The following is a 20979-nucleotide window of genomic DNA, read 5'->3' as shown; positions in this document are numbered from 1 at the left end:
TGCTGAAATGAATTGAAATGCTGGCATAAAGATAAGCAAATAGCATTGCAAAAACTCGCTTAAATCATGTCTTCAGAACGAAATTAAACTCTTTCCTCTTAGTTATTTGTAATTTTTCAGCATTTTTGGTAATTTTCCAAAGCCACAGATAATTAAGAAAATCTTACACTAGTCATTAACTTTTCAAAGTTGCAAGGGTGGGATCCGGATCCAACCGGATTGGCCCACACCAAGTGGTCACTGGCAAGAAAGGTCCAATTTAGCTAAGTGCTGAGGGATTAGGGAACTCTGCTTCTCTGTCGATATGCGTTCCCGATGTAGGGTTTCCAGGTACAGGTATGCAAGCTCAAATGTGAAACCAGAATGCTAAAGAACTTCATGCTGGAGTCGAATCAAGAAATAAATCAAATTCAACCGGTAATGACATCAGAATATCCTGACTTTCCACGCCCCACATATGCAAATGAAGGTTTTTTACTTGTAATTCTTTCTAAGCCAAATCAACTCACATCAGAACTTTCATCTGCAGAGCTGCAAACTAACCAAGCAAAGATACTTTTCAAGTATTACAAAAAGATTCGGCAGAATCAAGACTTTTAAGCTTGAAAATAGCACTGATTGCATCTCAGGGGCAATAAAAGAGAAGCTGATGCATATCAAATGCCTTGCCTGCACAGAAGATCCATATCCACTTGATATTTGCTGCTGAAACTGCAAACTTGCGAAGTACAAGCGCGTCCTTTGCTATTAGAGCTTCTGAAGGATTCCCTTACTTCACTGTGAGTGTAGAAAAGCATTTTTAGTTCAGAAACCAGTATTCCAAGCACCAAAACCAGCCCATCAAGATGTTATTGACAAGCGGACACTCTCTTTACCTTGGAACCAGCTTTAGAAAAAGAAATGAGAGCTCTGCTTCCTTGGCCACTGGTTCATTACATCAATTCAGGAAATTACTTGCCCCTCTCTCAGCACCTTGAGGCATTTGTTCATTGTTTGTGGATCAAGTTCCATCACTGACTAGAGACTCTATCATGAAAAGTAAGAATTGGGTTTGAAGAAGGAGTAGGGCAACGGGCACTCAACTGGAATAAAGAGAGGATAACTTACTCAGCAGGCTCCTAGAATATGTTGGAATGCATAGCAGTAATTCGACATTGATATATCAAGCAACTGGAGAAAGTTATAGGCCTTACAAGATTCCGCATATCGATTTGAGGAAGCTCTAATTTCACAAGACCAGGATATAATTTCACCCCAATTTTGGTTCCTGCACCTCTCCGTTCCTCCTCTCCAGTCAGAAAATTTATTCAACCTAATCAATGAAAAAACCGTTCAATCTTTCAAATTACAAGTACATGAATCACTTCGAATTTCAGAGATGCATAAGATCTCCAGCATCCCATCATGACCCAAATTGTTAACGGAAAAATAGCAGAGAACTTTTGTGACCACAAGAGCAATCTCTCATCATGGCTGAAGAACTCTTGCATTCATCAGAAGCCTCACCCATTACATCAGAAATTGCCGCCACGGAGGTGGAGAACAAGGTTCAGGGTAGACTCCTTCTGGATATTGTAACCGGCAAGGGTGTGAAGATGAGCCTCCTGCTCATCCGGCGGGAATCCCCTCCTCGTCCTGAATCTTCACCTTCACATTGTCAATCGTGGAGCTCTCCACCTTGAGAATGATCGTCTTCCTGGTCAGGGTCTTGACCAAGATCTGCATCGCAAGCCTCAGGACGAGGTGGAGCATCGACTCCTTCCGGGCAAGGGTCCTACTGTCCTTGAGCTGCTTTCTGGCAAAGATCAGACACTGCTGATCCAGCAGGATTTTGGCCTTGACATTGTCAATCGTGTCAGAGCTATCGACCCCGAGCATAGTATATTCCTCCATTCTGTTTTTCAATGTCAATAGTCAACATCAAATGGTAACAACATAGTAATTTCAACTGTAATATATTAACTCTTAACTACAGGAGACTTCCAAGATCTCTCAAGTAGTAAAACGACTTGTTAGTAGACCTAAAAGGAATTTCTCGGGTCCAGTAGAGCAAATTGCAGTAGTCATCTTAACCATATAACAAAGTGAAAGAGACTTTATGCAAATGCAGACATCAGAAGCACGGAAAAAACAAGGCCATATGGAAACAAGGTTCCTTCATCCATATACAAAATCGACAAAAACTACACAAACTTTGAGCAAGAAGTATTGTACTTCTATGATGGAGCTTACTCCTTTCAAGCACCACGAAACCAGACGAAACAGTACGAAAAATGGAAACTTTGTCTCCTTGGAAATTGCCAGCACGGAGGCAGAGGAGAACAAGGCGTAGCAAAACTGGAATTTTTCATTCTGTGACCATGATTGGCACTTTAAACTTCAGACTCCTTGATCAATAGAATACTAATGCACTATAGGAGCTTTTTCAGCAGAAGAAGCAGAAAGTACAGAATTTGTAAACTCTTGTGATGTGCTGGTCATGCCACATTCATCAGTAACTTAACTATGAATCTAACAAATCCAGGCAGACAACTTTCTTACCATAAAACCACTTGTACAAGCAAAAAATCAAAGTTCTGGTTCTTTGCTCACCCCATACTCAACATATTTATACTAATTAAGCTTTGAAAGCAGTGGATCCATTGTTAAGATCTAGTGGATCCAGCAACGAGATGCTCTCGCTGAGTGCACAAAGCAAAAAGTGACTTCTGTGACCATCAATTTTCATATACCGACAACTTGAGAAATCATAGCCATTGGTTCTTTGTACCATACAAAAGGGAGCATATAGCTTCATCAAGTAGTCCAATAGTTCCACAGCAGGAGAGATGCACGAGTTATCACTGGTATAAATTTTCCTCCTCTTCTTCCCCACCCCGCCCCTTCTGACAATCAATTCTGACCAATCCATGAGATGAACAGAGATGTATTTCATAATCAAGAAAGACATTATCAAGAGAAACCAACTTTAGTACCCCTTAAAATTGTATCCTTTCACCACAGGAGATCTAAAAGTATTCCGGCAGCGCAGGACAAGAATTGTTTAGGAGCAGCAGTAGAAAACTCTCACGCTTGGTGAGCAGGATTGAAGCCGAAAAAATCGATCATTAGATCATGTGCAGGTGTACAACATGTTTAATGAAATATGATTCGAGAGAGAAAGAGGAAGAGGGGGGGAGGCGGAGGTGGAGAAGAATTAAGTTGTGCATATTCAAAGGTTTATTCATTCATGATTCACATTAAAGAAAAACTACACCAGAACCAGCTATGGCTAACAAGCTTATACTACTGAAAAATGGCCACTTTTAAGCACCATGACACCAGATGAAATCACAAGACGACTGTGAGGACTCCTGACTTTATCAGAAAGAGGACATGCCCGTCTCTTCAGAAACAGCCGCCGCGGAGACGGAGAACAAGGTGCAGGGTAGACTCCTTCTGGATATTGTAATCGGCGAGGGTGCGACCATCCTCCAGCTGCTTCCCAGCGAAGATCAGCCGCTGTTGATCCGGTGGAATACCCTCCTTGTCCTGAATCTTGGCCTTCACATTGTCGATTGTGTCCGAGCTCTCCACCTCCAGAGTGATTGTCTTCCCAGTCAGGGTCTTCACGAAGATCTGCATACCTCCCCTCAGCCGCAGCACGAGATGGAGGGTCGACTCTTTCTGGATATTGTAATCAGCAAGGGTGCGGCCGTCTTCCAGCTGCTTCCCGGCGAAGATGAGCCGCTGCTGGTCCGGTGGGATGCCTTCCTTGTCTTGTATCTTCGCCTTGACGTTGTCGATCGTGTCCGAGCTCTCGACCTCGAGCGTGATGGTCTTCCCAGTCAGGGTCTTCACGAAGATCTGCATACCTCCCCTCAACCGCAGCACGAGATGGAGGGTCGACTCCTTCTGAATGTTATAATCAGCAAGGGTGCGGCCGTCTTCCAGCTGCTTCCCGGCGAAGATGAGCCTCTGCTGGTCTGGAGGGATGCCTTCCTTGTCTTGTATCTTGGCCTTGACGTTGTCGATCGTGTCCGAGCTCTCGACCTCGAGCGTGATAGTCTTGCCGGTCAGGGTCTTGACGAAGATCTGCATACCTCCGCGGAGCCTAAGGACAAGGTGAAGCGTGGACTCTTTCTGGATGTTGTAATCGGCGAGGGTCCTGCCGTCCTCGAGCTGCTTGCCGGCGAAGATCAGACGCTGCTGATCCGGCGGGATGCCCTCCTTGTCCTGGATCTTGGCCTTGACGTTGTCGATCGTGTCGGAGCTCTCGACCTCGAGCGTGATGGTCTTCCCGGTGAGGGTCTTGACGAAGATCTGCATGCCACCGCGAAGCCTGAGCACGAGGTGAAGCGTGGACTCCTTCTGGATGTTGTAGTCGGCGAGGGTACGGCCGTCCTCGAGCTGCTTGCCGGCGAAGATGAGGCGCTGCTGATCCGGCGGGATGCCCTCCTTGTCCTGGATCTTGGCCTTGACGTTGTCGATCGTGTCGGAGCTCTCCACCTCGAGAGTGATGGTCTTGCCGGTTAGGGTTTTGACGAAGATCTGCATCTTCAGAGCTTGGCGATGACGAATCGAGAGAGAATTGGGAAAAACAGAACGAGATTTGAGGAAGAGAACGATTTCCGAATCCGATGGTGTGCAAAGACGTGGGGGATGGGGGGAGGTTTAAATAGGAGAAAAATCTCCGAATCAAAGGTCACGGTGACGTCATTCGTTACATCATCAGTTGGAAAAGATCCAGAAAAATCCGGATTGGACTCCCAATTTTTGTTTTCTTCGGTGCATGTGAAAAGGATAAGGAAAAAAAGGTATCGTTAGCAAGAAATTTCTTGTCGACCAAGAAAATAAAAAACAAGAAATTTATTGCTATAAAGAATAAAAATGAAAAAAATAAATTTATTAATCATTGAAGCTTAAACATTAGATTAACCTATCACTAACCAATTAGACATAAGGAAGAAGTTAAGCGTGGGGTCATGAGAATATCAAGTAAATATTATGATCAATACGCAAACGACAATAAAAAGCAACCGTAAGATCATAATGTTATAATAAGACTCCGTTTGACTCATCAAAAAATGAGTTATTTTGAAAATATTTTTCTAAAAATAATCGCATATATCACTTCAAATAATTAGTCGATGAAAATATTTTCATTATCGACAATAATTTACGTCAAAGCATATGAAACTGTTTTTCGTCCATTAATTTTTGCAAGTGATATGAGCGATCTTTTTTTTAAAAAATATTTTTCAAATCACTCATTTTTTTCACGAAATAAACGGTGCTTAAAAATTAAAATCAAAATTACAACAAGATCATAGTAAAACTAATCAGCCAAATCTTGGAATTAGTTACCGGGGTTGTTTCACTAGTTTTCATTTAGGCGCGCTACGAGGCATACGTAATTATTTTTTCATTGTATGGAGAAAAAAAATATGTAATATTATGATTTCGCTTGTTTCCACCCCGTGCTATCGAAGGCCTGGGGTGTAACACGAATCGGTAGCCAATAATATAGCGTAACCGACATTCAACTAAACGGAGCATTAGCTATTGCATTATAATATCAACAATCATCTCTAGATGGGGGCTAAATGGAAAATTTTATGATGATATCAAACCTACTTTTGACTTGACCGTGTAAATAGAAGATAGATAAGAATAGATGAAACTCGAACTATACCCTACTAAATTTGGCACTACTTGATGCCTTCCAAACGCAAAACAATACAATTTATTTTGGATAATTTTCTAATAATTTAATTTTAACAAAAACGATGGAAAGATTTATTTCCATGATTGCCTTCTCAAATTGAGTGCATAGACATTAATAAAGTAGTTCAATCATTTATCTAAATAGGCCAATGTTATTTTAATGGTCCGCATTGATAGATAATGCTAAGAATTAACATTGGCAAATGACAAGTTAGATTTATTCAATTCTATTGAAAAAAAGTTCTCCATATATGTCAGTGCAAAGGGGGGAATAAGAATAACTAGTAAAGAAACGGTGAAACAAGTTGTCATTTATCGATTTTAGAAATCGAATTTAGATTGTTGACAATGGGGATGATTCAACTTGGGCCATACTTCTTTCGCTCCCTTTTTCACTAATAAACACCTTATCACGGTATTTTGACTATTTTATCTTTTGTGGGTCCCTCATTTTTTTAATATATATAGTGTCGTTTTTATCGATTTATTCATTTTTTTTTCTTTTCCATGCGGGTCTCACTCCTCCTTCTTACTTATGTTTATTCACTATGTGTGTTTCATGTGTGTTTCACAGACCTTTTCCTAGACGAGAAGGGAAATTTTCGAGCATTTCTTTAAGATCGAACTTCGAGCATGTGACAATAACAACTTGCTGGCAAAACAACAGGGCCAATCAAACTCGCTCTCATGCAAAGATGGGAAGGGAATGAGCGAGCATACATCTAGGCACGCTCTACTTTGCATGAAGCAGCAGTTGGAGGACAAAATCCACATGAAACAATTAAAAATTTAGCCCCGCCAGAGTTGATGCTTCAGATTATTTACGGCTCAAATAACTGTGGATGAGAAGAATTGAGGCAGATTTCTATAGGTGAAATCTGGATATAAAAGCCTAAATGCTTGACTAGGAATCGCGGAAACCAATTGGCAATTACTCAGGCAACCAAAAGAATTACTCGGGCCTTGTGGGATGCTCCGAAAATTTGCTTATAGAAAAGGACTTATGATTATGATTCAAATTTCCCCCTCCAGGTCTCTCACTGTGTACTCTTTAGGTGAAGATCGGATGCGTTACACAGGGAACATTCTTAAACAACGACCTTGATCGTCGGCCCCTTCGCGGCTCCTCCGTGTGCATCGACTCCACGTCGAACACCTTCCATCCCTTCAAGCAAGCCGTCACAACACCATCCCCTCCTCCTGCTCTCGTTCCCTTCAGACAACCATCGCGGCATCTGGAACAGCAGCTCATACAGGTGATCCTAGTACACCACCTTCGGTTTAGGATCACGTGGTACTCCTCCCCCAAAGCCCTGACGTCCTCCGCTTCCCCCTCACTTAAGCGGCGTGATGCTGACCACTCCTCCTATGGTGCTCGTGTCAATGCAGAACTGGAGATTAAGGGCCACGTGCAAGTGTAGGCACCAAGCGGGACTACGACTACGATCCTAATGAGGCTGATGTCGGATTCAAGCTTGGGGATGCTGAGCCGCCAATGGCAAGAGCAGCAGCGGCGATTGGCGAGGATCGAGGAGAGGGGGATCTTTGTGGGGTCGAAAAGGTGGGATTCAAGGAGGTGGAGGAGAGTGGCAGCGGCATGCCAAAGCCAGGAGGAAAGTTCCTTGGAAGCAAGTAAGTGAATGATGATGGTGATGTTGATTGATCGAAGGTGGTGACGCTCCAATTGGTTTGAGGTAGCAGGATTACCTTCTTCTTCTTCGTCGTTGTTTACCATTGCCATTACTCTTTATCTTCATAATCGCCAAAAGAAGGGTGTTACTAATCACAACAAGAATAGGCGAAAGTAAGAAGAAGAAGGAGTGAGACCCGCAAGGAAAGAAAAGGAATAAAGCAAATAAAAGGACCTTAGCCCACAAAGGATATAATGATCAAAACATTATAATATGGAGTGTATTAGACTATCAGTGTAAAAGAGAATGGAAAAAGCGTGGCCCTTTAAATTTAGCGTAAAATTGATGAATGAATATTTGACAATATAATTGCTAGCAGGTACTTTCAAATTACCAATTTTGAAAAAGTGTGATTATTATTCTTGGAAGGCAACATAATATTATTAAAATTTCTTGGATTGGAATTTGAGGTTGGTGATGCTCGATTTGCTTTACACTAGAGATTGCTCTTGATTAATATATACACTACCATCGGTGCATATGAAAAGTCAGGTGATTTATGAGAAGAAAATGGGTGATTCCATGAGAAAGGAGTGCTATGAAAAGTTATAAGATTCGTGCTAATTATATTAGATTTGTTTTTATTATTTAATACGCCGTAATTAGAAGAATTAATTCATTTGTTTTTATTATTCAAGTATCAATATTTGTGTACAACGCTCACTTTGACGTCAATATTTTTTTGAAATCACTTAAGTGCCAAATTTGAGAAAAACGATCACTTTAGTGTCAACGATGAGAAATTCCTACGATTTCACCGAATTTGACACTTACATAACCTTTTCTAAAAAAATGCTAACATTTAAGTGATCCAAAAAAAAAAACGATCACTTTAGTACCAAATTGAAGAAAAAAATGATCATTTTAGTGTCAATGGCAAGAAATTTCGACAACCTTATCGAAGTTGGTAATTAAATTATTTTTTAAAAAAAAATTAGTACTTAAGTGATCAAAAAAATATTAGTACCAAAGTGAGCACCGTATACAAATATTGACACTTGAGATGTCCATTTGCCCATGAAAAAGCAAAATAAAAAGTGGTTTTGGCTAATTATATAGAAGATGGATCTCTTTATCAGGCTTAGATTTCATTTCAATAACTCCATTAATATCTATAGAGAGGAAAAATTATAAAAAAAATGTTCTAAATATATTATACAAAATCCCATTCAATCACAATAAACCTTTCATTTTGACAAATTTAATCATAAAACTTTTGATGATTTGCCCATGTAATTCTTCCGGCCAATTTTGGCCGGCAATCGTACATGTGGATGTCGGTCGTATAAGATGTCAATGGCATAGCCAAATTTTTGTGCTATTTTAATTTTTCAAATATTTTATTTTCTTATTTTCTTAGTGCCAACTAGACCTATCAAATTTCTAGGTTGGGTCGAGTTTGGGTCGGGTCATAAATGGTCCAACTCAAATTGACCCATTAACCCGTTTATGACCCATTTATGCGTAGTGCAAATTTCTTGACCCATATCATACCCGACCCGACCCAATCCACATTACTAAAACACTTATATATTTAATTCAATCTAAGAAAATTTTATTTCTTATAAATTTGTAGGAAAATTGTATTACTAAATCATTGCGTACAATTTTCAAATTTTTCAAATTTTATTTATTTATTTATTTACAAGTTAAAAAATATATTTATTTCTTTTAAAAATCTGACTTTTTTTGTTTTTCTCTTTATTTTCGTCTAAGCGTCTAAAAATCAAAATTTAATGTACAAAAAACAGTTCTTGCTTCTCTGCCGCTATTTTCCCGCCGAGAACAAAAAAAGAAGAGAAAACATTGTTTCACGCTCAAACTATTAGTGAGGGAGACGCATTCGAATAAACTTGTTCTTCTCCTTGCACCATATCGAGGATTCACCTATACCGAATACCAATACTACCAAACCGAAGTACGAAGTGTGTTAGCATCTTTACGCTTCGAAGCGGCGCCGCATTTGCTCGAAGAACCACTCGGGATAGTGATGGACGGAGTTAACGAGTCGGGCGAGGAGAAACCTCTGCTCCCGCGCCTCGACTTCACTCGGTTTGAACTCCTCCAACCTACCGCCGAGGTCCTTGAAGATGCAAATTTAATAATTAAAATATCACCCGATGATGCACGTTTCTTTTGTTAACACGTGTTTTATTTGTATCATATAGCAAGTCCCGCAAACATTTGCTTTTCTTTTTCATGGCCACTCTGCAACCTCGACAACAATATTCAAATTGAATAATTAGAAAAAAAAAAGAAAAGAAAATGAGAGGAAGCAACCGCACCGAGGAAATGATGTCAGTTCATCCAGCAACAAAAATCGGTGAAACCTGTTTTTTTTTTTTTTTTTTTTTGGTAAAGTAAGTATATATAAACTTTTCAATGCGCTAGGTACAAGGAAAATCGGTGAAACCCGTTGATACCTAAATTTTGATTTCTTATTTTGTTGCATAAAAAATTAGGGATTAATTTAGTCCCTAAAAAAATAATAATTAAATCATCTTGCATGTTACGCCCCGAACCCTTTGGGCTCGCCAACATCCCGCCATGGTCGTTCTCTTTATAAAAATCCCGGGATCCAACGATGTACATCTTAACGCGATATGATATGCACAAGCAGAAGCATAGACAAACTTCGAACAAAATGAAACGAAATGACTTAAGGAAAGCATCATAACATAACACAACACTTAGTATTTGCCAAAACAAGATATAAAACAGCAAACCATAAAAGTCGACGAAGGCGATACAAGCCAGAGAGGTAACTACTACCTAAACCCGAAAGAACATCAAGGTCCGGTGCTGTACCTACACTTAAGGATCGGTCTCTCCATTAGTGGACTCGTCAACCCGAGGGGCATACACAGTATAAACGCTTGTCTCGTACACTAACACAATCTCGGGATTGGACTCCTCAGCCTGTACCTCCGGCTCGGTCTCTAAGGGCACGCGAACTAGTTGTCCAGCTCCGGCTCCGACTCGGAAGTATCCATGAGGTCGTCCTCGGCGTCCCTTGGCTCCATAATCTCTCCGTCTTTGCTAGGGTCCTCGGGTTCAAGAAGCACCGGCTCCGGTATAGGTTCGGCGACGGGCTTCGGCTCGGCGGGTTCGTCGTTGCAAGCTGCATCTTCAACATGTCCCATAGCTCTCAGCACCTCATCGGGGTATGATGCAATCCCTCGGTGGTCCAAAAACAGTATCTCCATCCTTGTAAGTCCAGGGCGAAAAGGTATGCGGCGTCCAATGATCACCTCCATCGTCAACCTACAAAGTGCTGACCCTCTTATAGTATAATTGGTCGGGTCATACCGAATGCGTGGTAATCACGGGTTCAAAATCCTTCGAAAGTCCAAAAAACGTCGGCACCACAATCGGATCAAGGCTTGGGGTCCGAAAAGGGGTATCCCACAACGGAGTGAAACTACATCTCAATAAGCTAACTCTATACCTATACTAGGCCATGAGTACTTCCAGACACTAACAACATGCAAATCTAATCGTATTGAACACATGGTAACCGATACACTAAAATGAGGTCACGACACGCCGACACTTAAACATCACGATCAAGCTCATGATTAGAGGTGAAACAAGACAATCAAGCTAAACTTCGTACTTAGGGTAAAAATGGCTCATAAGCCTATAAATATAAGGTGGTTCTTAAATCATTGTGATTCTCAATTCCAATGGCCGGACCCGCGTTAATACGCATCGGGCTAATAAAATTACATTGCACCCGCGTTAGTACGCCTCAGGTTACAATTGTCATTCTCAAACCCGCGTTAGTACACATCAGGATTTCATAAACCCCGCGATTATCGCATCGTGGTACAATGTGCATAAATACTCATATCATAAGATTCAATCGACCATATATCCCGTGTTAACGTGCCTCGGGGTGTTCACATGCATATCTACACAATTCATTCAAATGACCAAACAAGCATATAACACTTCAATTCGGCATGCTTCGATATCAATTTCTCAAGTGGAACATTAATCCACATTTCTTTACTCAAAATCGAATGCAATGTGGAGCACATTCTAAATTGGTCAATTTGGATTTACAAGATCAATTGGGGCCGAACACATCAAGCAACCAACTCAACTAGCCACATCAAGTTCACAAAGGTCATTAAAGACAGAACCTTACAAGTTCCAAGATGTAAATCATACGTTCAGACCACATAGGCCTCTTGGCATCCAACTAGCTTAAGTAGACTCCATAATGAAATCAAAGTCATTTCAAGCGTTTAAAGGTATAAGTGACCCATCCATGCCCAAATTCATACCACACATACACGGCACTTCATGTGTAATCCCATAATCGAGCCTATCCTCCCTAGAATAGCTATGAGGTCCGCATTTAAAGTTCCAAAACAACTAATATCAAACAACCCTTCCAATGTCCATTCGAGCAAGTTCATTTAGGATACCCAACCGAATCTATACACTTCTCCATGGCCACGGTTCAACCACAATAAGCCCCAATAAGTTAATTACAAGTCACCCCAAATATCCACTCTTGGGTTTAGCACAAATCCATCCAAAACAGTTCAACTCTCATGTCGAAATTTACCTATACATGGTCTATTAGTAACATCAAGTCTTAATATGAGTTTAGAACCAACTTACCACTTAAAACAAGCTTTCTAAACCTTCGGGACAAGAGCGAACTCCGGTAACTAGATCCGGAATTTAGGGCGGCTGTTTCGGTTTCAAACAAACACAACCATTTAGCCTCAATCCGCCATTAACTAAGCTTAAATCAACATACCAAGGTTCCACAAGATTTAAACTAAGCTTAGAGGTGCCTTACTGAAGAATCAAGCCAACCAGTTCCCAAATGGCCTAGGATGCTTCTCGGGTTCATATTGGTCCAAGCAACGACCTTTACCGCTTCAAACGGCTCTACGTAACAAATGGCTGGGTGGATTTGGGCTCATAATATGTTGTTAGAACGGCAAGATGATAAGCTTTCTAATGGTAGGTGGCTCTCCTCCATTCGATGTCAGACAAAGAAATTATGGTCTGAATAGTGAAGTGGTCAGAGCGGGGCAGCGAGAGAGAGAGTGAAATCGAGAGGGAGAATTGAGAGGGAGAGAGGCTTGAGTGAGGGAAATGTGAGAGAAAGAGAGAGAGATGGTGTTCTCAAAGCTTGTCCAAAAAACTTGGGTGCAAGTTGATGGGTTCTTGAAATGACTTGAAAGGCTTAAGTGACAAGTGATGGGTTGGTAAGTGATTTAGGCTGCGTTTGGAAAGACTTTTGGGAAAAGTCTTTGGGAAAATGCAAATGACTTTGGGCTAAAAGGATTTGGTAAAATGCAAATACTGTTTGATAAACTGAAATTGAAAAGTTCATTGAAATATAACTTTGGGAAAATGTTGTTTGATAAACTTACATTTAGAAAGTCATTTAGTGTGCTCATTTATTTTTTTAACTTTAATTCGTTTAAAATTAGGAAAAAAATAATGATAGCAATTTTTATATTTTCATGTTGAGAGTAACTTAAAAGGCACATATTAACAAATTTATAAGTTACAAAAGTCAAAATATGATTACCTACTTGCAACGATATCAAAACATCATCATAATAAATATGATCAAATAAGTTCTCCTTAATATTACAAACTTCCTCAACTATTAATTCAACCCATAAATCATGGTCAAATTGAATATCCATACTTTCGACAAAAAAAAAAAGAAAAAAGAATATCCGTAGTAAAGTGTGATTTCTTATCATCAGATTTGTCGCTTCACACTCAACTCCTTTCCGCACAAAGAAATTTAGGAACAAAAACAAGAACTTGATAAAATAAAAAAAAAAGTATGGCTCCATTAAGATTACATTCATTGACGGATGAAATTGACTCCCAACATATCAACAAATAAACTTTCCCCCATATACTAGAGGACACCACTATGTCTATAGAAAAAAGATCAAAACTTTCACATCTTCAAAGAAAACATCCTCCATCTCCCTGTCTCCATCGCAAGAGCCCACCATCGGAGGGTAAAGCAGCATGTTTCTTCATCCCTCCAAACAATTCAAAAGGTAATCAATCCTCGGCTCCCCGAAATACACCATTTTATAACACTAATAAGTTAACTCTTTCATTCTTCTCCGCTCCACGTCAACTGCAAGTTAGTTGTTAGCCATCAAAACAGATCGCAACCTTAAATAGTAAATTTCTGTTGAACTTATTCCATTAGCCTCTTATTACACTTGTGAACTTATGCGGTAGCATCAACACAATCCCAAAATATGGTAAATCAAATATGACACAGGATAGCAACGCGAGAAGAGATTTATCTCAACTTTGAGGTCACATATTGGGAAAACCGATGATTTACTCTTAATCACACTGAATTTCCAATGTCTTTTAGTTCTGTACCATTGTTTATTAATGGAAAAAGGCAACGAAGAGCAAATTTGGCCAAACAGGAAACAATTGATATCATAAGCCAATCACTCGGCGAGATATCTCAAGCTATCCTCAAACATATGCCCCTAGCAACCGGGAATTGTTACCAACATATCCTCACCAAAAGGAATGGTTAAAGTTGGTGTATTCCTTTTAGCTGCAAAGTTACGATTGATAAAATCATACATCCCCCGCTCGCCCGACATCTCTTGTGAAAACTCGGAACGGAGATCGGAAGTCTTGAACCACTAAAAAGAGGCAAAACGCATCCCATTTCCACGAAAGTGTGATACAGGGAAGGCATGGACTCTGAGCCTCTTGTATCAAGTAACTTCTAGGAACTAAGGCACATTTCTTCATCTCAAAGAAAAAAACCTGTACTTCCATTGGGCAAAGGCAACTTCGCATTGTCTTTATGCGAAGACCGGGGAAGCAAGATACTAGGAAACCTCTTCTTCCGCTAAAAAGGAACCTCCTACTCACTTTTCAAGTTATTCCCCGAATTGTACATGCTACTCTCATTTCATATGAATGAGCAACATTAGCTATTGTGCCCATGTATAGAACCTTTCATGAAGACTCTTTCATGCTTAGTCAAAATATGGAGATTCCTTCCACAAAGTCACAAACCATCCACCGAGTTCTAGAGAAGATTGGATTAAATACATCAGCCATGTCTTAGTTCATTGAAATAACCTTATGATATACTCTACTAAATGAGCCTCCAGAAGATTCCGCAATTAAACCGAGCAATAGCTCTCTAGACCCATCTACAACATCTCAAAAAACCGAACCAGCATCCAGAAGCACAAGAAATGAACCAAGATTAACATAGTAATGAAATATTTGAACATAGACATAACCAATAGCTAAACCAACATATCCAAATAACATCAATATCATGATTCAAACAGAAAAATAAACTTCAGCTATCAAGGTTTTGACCAATTTTCCTTTACTTGTGTCGTGCACCGGCCATACACCCACGAAACACATCCCCCGCTCGTCATTGCAACACGAATCCAAAGCACTCGTCCTCGTAACAGAAAACCCAATGTGCCGAGGAGAATCACTAGACAAACTAAGAGGTAGCAACAGAGAACCCAACATGGAAATCATGTTTCTCGAGCTAATTCGGGATTCGAGAAAAAGGGAAAAAATTGGAATTTTGAAGACGCCCTAGAATATGGTTATTGTGGAGAGTCAAGACCCAGCAAAGAATTCGCATTTAAGGTGAAATCGGGAAAATTTTGATTCGTCAAAATCGACCAAGGAATGTGGGAAATGAGAGGAAGAAGAAGGAAAAAGAAAAACCCGCACCCAGAAGAGAAAAGGGCATGAAAGAAGCAGAGCAACCGTTCGATTAAAGAGAGAAGGAAAGGCGAAGCATGAAACTAATAACCGGGAGGAGTTTGGATCTACCGCTTGGCTTGCCGCACGTCGGAGTCGAGAGAGGCACGCCCGAGGTCGGGCGGCCTCACCATCGTTCGCTTGAGGTAGCGCGAACTCGGCTTCGCCTCCCCTGAGGTTGGGTCGACATATTGAGGAGAGTTTGTCGTGGCTGGTCGCAATGGAGCTCCGGATCAGATTCGAGAGAGAGAGCAAGGGCTAAACTTGGAATTAGAGTAAAAATACGAGGATACTAAAGGCAAACTAAAAATAAGTACTGTTCATTCTCGGTAGCATGTCGAGAATGCTAAAAGCCAAGGTCGCCTCAAGGCTTTCAGCCTTTAAAAGGTCAGCTTTTAGCTAAAGAGGCTTAGAAAAAAATTTCCAAACACCTAGACTTTGGGCTAAAGGGCTTTGGACACCCAAAGTCCCTTGAAAAAGCCCTTCCCAAACACACCCTTATGGAGAGTTGTCTCCAACTTTAAGTCCATAAAAAAGGGCTCCTACCCAAGAGTTTAAATATTTTTGTCTTGTCTCAATAATTCCAAGATCACCATTGGATATTTTTGTCCTTCACTAATTGGTCACATGGGGATATCTAAAATAACATCTTGCCCTTTCTAATTTCTAGAGGAATGAGCATTTAACGGGGGTAAAAGGTAACTTCACATTTCCATTTGACTTCCAAGGAATGAACCATAATCTTAATTGATATTGACGGGGCAACGTCCAAATTTTGATTGTTGGAATCCTTGAATATCCGACGTCCAATTCCGAAGTTCGATTCATGGTCAAAATTCCTCAATTTCGATTTCAGTGTATTTTAAACTAACTGGCGGCTTTTAGGAGTTATGTGTATCGACCCCGTGATTAATGTCACGTTTAAGAGTTATTCAAGCCATGACGACTTTGGTGGTCATGTAATTGCGAGGATCAGTCACTAGTTTCGAAGGACGGGATTGTTAGGAAATTGGTTTAGGTTGACTTGCAAATCATATAATGTTCAAATAGAGTCACCCGCAAACCCATCATATAACACTAGCAAATCGTTCTAAGACTAATATTAGATCAGCCTCTCATGGTTCAAAATTTCTCCTTGGCAATCCTTGTGGTCAAAGTACCAGTTCATGGTCGAGTTCTTTAGTCCACGTATTTAAATCCTAGTTAGCCTTTCTCTTTTGGTTAGTTATCTCAAAAGCGATCAAGTCCGAGAGAGATTTAACTGAAATATATTGAAGGGCATTTTGTTCATTCATAGACATTGAAAGGGTAGGTCGGAATTCAGAATATCACAACTCTTCCCCCTTACAAAAATTTCGTCCTCGAAATTTACTACAACCCAACTATTCAAATAAATGGGGGTGTTGGCGCTTCATTGCCTCCTCGCTTTCCCAGGTGGCTCCTTCCGTTCCATGGTGCTTCCAAATTACTTTCACCGATGGGATCGTCTTGTTCCTCAAGACTTGTTCCTTCTTGTCCTCTATCTTGACCGGCCTTTCAACATATGATACCACGATCGTCCATGTCTATGACTTCGTAATCCAGCACGTGAGTTGGGTATAGTTCATACTTCCTCAACATTGACACGTGGAAGTCATTGTGGACTCGCGACAAGCTTGGCGGCAAGGCCGGGCGGTAAGTTAAAATTCCAACTCGTTCCAAAATTTCGAAAGGACCTACATACCTCGGACTCAGCTTTCCTTTCTTTCCAAACCGAGATAATCATCGCATTGGTGACACCTTAAGAAAGACATGATCCACAACTTGAAATGCCAATGGTCTACGCCGCTTGTCTACATAGCTTTTCCGTCAACTCTGGGCCGTTTTCAGCCTTTCTCTAATCACTTTCACTACCTCCACCGATTGTTCTACCAACTCTGGCCCCGTTATACTTCGTTCACCAACTTCATCCCAGCATATCGGAATTCCGCATGCTCTGCCATATAAAGCTTCGAATGGTGCCATCCCGATACTTTGCTGGTAACTGTTGTTGTAGGCAAACTCGATCAAGTGTAATTGCTCTTCCCAACCTCCTTTGAAATCCATAACACACGCTCGCAACATGTCCTCGAGCGTCCGAATCGTCTTCTCGGATTCTCCATCGGTCCGAGGGTGGTAATTTGTATTGTACTGCAGTTTGTCCCCATAGCTCCCTAAAGACTCTTCCGGAAAGTCGCTGTAAACTTTAGATCCCTATCCGACGTAATCATCACTAGTACTCCGTGAAGACGTACTATCCGTCTCATGTACAACTCGGCGTACCTATCCATGGCGAAATCCTTTTGCACTACCAGGAAGTGCGCGGACTTAGTCAATCGGTTCCCGATCACCCAAATCAAGTCATAACCCCTCTAACTTCTTGGTAACCCCATCACAAAATCCATTGTGATGTGTTCCCATTTCCATTCGGGAATTTTCAAGGGTTGTAACATTCCGCCAAGCTTACAATATTGCGCTTTTACTTGTTGACACGTCAAATACTTGGCTACATGCTTGGCAACATCTACTTTCATTCCATTCCATCAATAGTGTTGACGGAGGTTTTGATACATTTTTGTGCTACCCGGATGAATACCGTAATTACTTTGGTGAGCTTCTGATAAGATCTTTTCCCTTAGCTCTTCATTACTAGGTACGCATAGCCGTCCACGAAACTTCAAGATCCCATTCTCGGACACTCGAACTTCAGGCTTTCTCTTTCTTGCGTACATTTCTTAGATCTTCGGGATATCAGCGTCCGTAGATTGTAAGGCCTTAATCCTTTCCCGAATCTCGGGTTCGATTCTTAATGTAGCCAACGGGTTGGACAGGTAACATACTTCTAGCTTAAACTCTGAAACTCTTATTCCCTCTAGCATAGTCCATTCTTCAACCATCATATGCACGATGCTAGATTTCGGCTTAGTGCATCCGCAACCTTATTTGTTTTTCCCGGGTGATATAGAATGTCACGCTCGTAGTCCTTAAGCAATTCCATCCACCGGCGTTGCCGCATGTTCGGGTCCTTCCGGGAAAATAGGTACTTCAAGCTCTGATGGTTCATGTAGATCTGAAATTTCTGTCCACACAAGTAATGTCTCCGGATCTTTAGTGTAAAGTCGATCGCAGTTAATTCTAAATCGTGTGTCGGGTAATTCATCTCATGAAGCCGCAATTGTCCCGATGCGTAAGCAACAACTCTCCTATGCTGCATTAGAATGCATCCTAATCCCTTTAGTGACGCATCACTATAGATTTCGAATCCTCCAGGTCCATATGGTATTGTCAATATTGGCGCGGTTATCGCCCTATGTTTCAGCTCTTGAAAGCTTCTTTCGCACTTGTCCGCCCATTCAAACCGCTTATCCTTCTTCGTCAACCCAATCGGAGGAGTAGCTATCAAGGAGAACTTCTCCACGAACCTCCCGTAATAACCTGTCAATCCTAGAAAACTCTGAACCTTAGTAATTGACGTCGGTTTGGGCTAATTCGTGACAGCCTCAAACTTTGCAGGATCCACCGAGATTCCATTCCCGGAGATCACATGTCCAAGGAATGCTACCTTATTAAGCCAGAATTCGCATTTACCGAACTTGGCATAAAGCGAATGTTCCCTTAATGTACGCATAACTACACTTAGGTGTCGTTCGTGTTCTTCAAAACTCCTTGAGTAGATTAGGATGTCGTCTATAAACACCATGACAAACCGGTCCAAAAACTCCTTAAATACTCGATGCATCGGATCCATGAAGGCGGCTGGGGCATTTGTCAACCCAATGGCATAACCGTGAACTCGTAATGCCCATATCTTGTCCTAAATGCCGTCTTCAGTATGTCTTCCTTCTTTATCCTTAACCGATGATAACCCATCCTCGTGTCTATCTTAGAGAATACCGACACCTCTTGCAGTTGATCGAACAAGTCGTCTATCCTTGGTAACGGGTACTTATTTTTTACAGTGACTTGATTTAATTGTCTATAGTCAATGCACAAACGTAATGACCCGTCCTTTTTTCTCACGAATAACACCGGCGCTCCCTATGGCGACGCGCTTGGACAAATAAATCCTTTGTCCAGTAGTTCTTGCATCTGGACTTTCAATTCTTTTAGTACCGGCAGGAACATCCTATAGGGTGCCTTCGAGATCGGCTCCGTCCCGGGGCTAGTTCAATCACGAACTCGATTTCTCTCTCAAGCGGCGATCCCGATAATTCTTGAGGAAAGACGTTCGGAAACTCGCGCACCACGCCTATGTCCTCTAACTTTGGTTCTTCGATCATCGGATCAACCACATCGGCTAAGTACGCTTGGCATCCTTCGTCCAAAAGCTTTGTCACTTCCAGTGACGAGATCAAGGGAATCGAGGTTCCTCCTCAACTTCCCACAAATTCGAATCTAGGGCGATCGGTCGGGTGAAACGTGATCACCCTACTCCCATAATCCATAACAGCCCCTTGCCTACCCAACCAATCTATCCCAATTATAACATCAAAGTTATACATGGTCAACGCAGCCAAATTTATCTTCTCTTCACTACCGCTAACTACTATCTTACAATTTGAACATCATAGCGAAACCAATGTCTTATCCTTTAATGGGGTGGTAACATGCAATACTACACCCAACGGTTCCAATTTCATATCGCCCAATTCAAAGAACCGTGTGCACACAAGTGAATGCGATGCTCCAGGGTCAAACAATGCATAGATAGTGTGTTCGCATAAAGTAACCGTACACGAGACCATGCCGGGTGCATTCTCCGCCTCCTTACGCGCCATAGCATAAACTTTCCCTTGAGCTGCAGGCGGTGTTCGGGTTGTTCGCGGGGCAACTCCCGCTTGAGGTCGTTGTGCTCGAAATTGTAGTCATGGGTCCTAATTTGGGCAAATCCTCATCTAATGGCCCAGTTGACCACAATTGAAACACGCACCCATCTTACTCGGGTAAGGTCCATTGCATTCCTCCTTCTACACCGACGGTAGTTCCAGTTATTATGATGAACAAGCTTCCCAATATTCTTCTTTACGGGAGGAACGAACCGCCGCTTGTTCGTCATCGGCCTCTTGCTAATGTGGTGATTGTCCCTAGCGTGGTTAAACCGCGATCCAGAAACGGCAGCCCTTTCTTTCATGTTTCGTTCTATCATCCGGCCTCACTCGTACATCTCATCATAGTTCCTCAGATTCAGCAGTATTAACCGATCACGGAGTTCGGGCCTCAGTCCATCCCTAAACCTCTGCGCCCTATCCAAGAGGTTCTCAACCACTCTTGGAACGTATTTCGACAGCCTTGAAAACTCGCTTCATACTGGGTCAATTGACAGGTAGTTTTGGCACAATTGCTGAAACTCAATCGCCTTCTGTTCTTGCGCAATTTTTGAGAAAAATTTTCCATTAAACACCTCCGAGAAAGCGGTCCAATTGGGCACTATGCTTTCCGGGAAAACTCTGCCCTTGGTGGCCTTCCACCGGTCATTGGCAGTACCTTCCAACCGGTACATTGCCAAGGTCACCTTTTCAACTTCAAGACATCCTAGAACCTCGAAGGTTTTCTCTCGTCCTTCAATCCAACGAGGGGCGGTCTCGGGGTCCCCTCTTCCATCAAACTTGTTCGGCCTCAATTTCGGGAGCTGTTTTACCATCCGACCCATTAGACGATTCTCATTCTCGTTTCCATTTCCACCTCCGTTACCATTCCCGTTATGCCCTTGGTTACCATTTGCTAAGTTGGTAGCAGCCACAGCAGCTTCACGGCTTGGGCAACAACAGCAGTCCTTTCTTGAGCCTAC

At 41.6% G+C, this 20979-nt stretch overlaps 1 protein-coding gene and 1 pseudogene across 1 annotated transcript; both read right to left on the bottom strand.

Moving 5' to 3' along the window:
- Positions 1-447: 447 nt before the first annotated feature.
- On the bottom strand, positions 448-3154 carry LOC115735055 (annotated as a pseudogene).
- Positions 3155-3208: 54 nt separating this feature from the next.
- Positions 3209-4635, bottom strand: LOC115735052 (polyubiquitin 4). Its single transcript, XM_030666089.2, has one exon. The coding sequence runs from the start codon at positions 4534-4536 to the stop codon at positions 3388-3390; it is 1149 nt and encodes a 382-aa protein (XP_030521949.2). The 5' UTR covers positions 4537-4635; the 3' UTR covers positions 3209-3387.
- Between the last annotated feature and the right edge of the window lie 16344 nt (positions 4636-20979).

Source organism: Rhodamnia argentea, chromosome 10, assembly GCF_020921035.1.
Source record: "Rhodamnia argentea isolate NSW1041297 chromosome 10, ASM2092103v1, whole genome shotgun sequence".
Classification (NCBI taxonomy): Eukaryota; Viridiplantae; Streptophyta; class Magnoliopsida; order Myrtales; family Myrtaceae; genus Rhodamnia; species Rhodamnia argentea.
The sequence above is the reverse complement of the archived record's forward strand: the minus strand, read 5'-3'. Positions and strand labels throughout refer to the sequence as shown.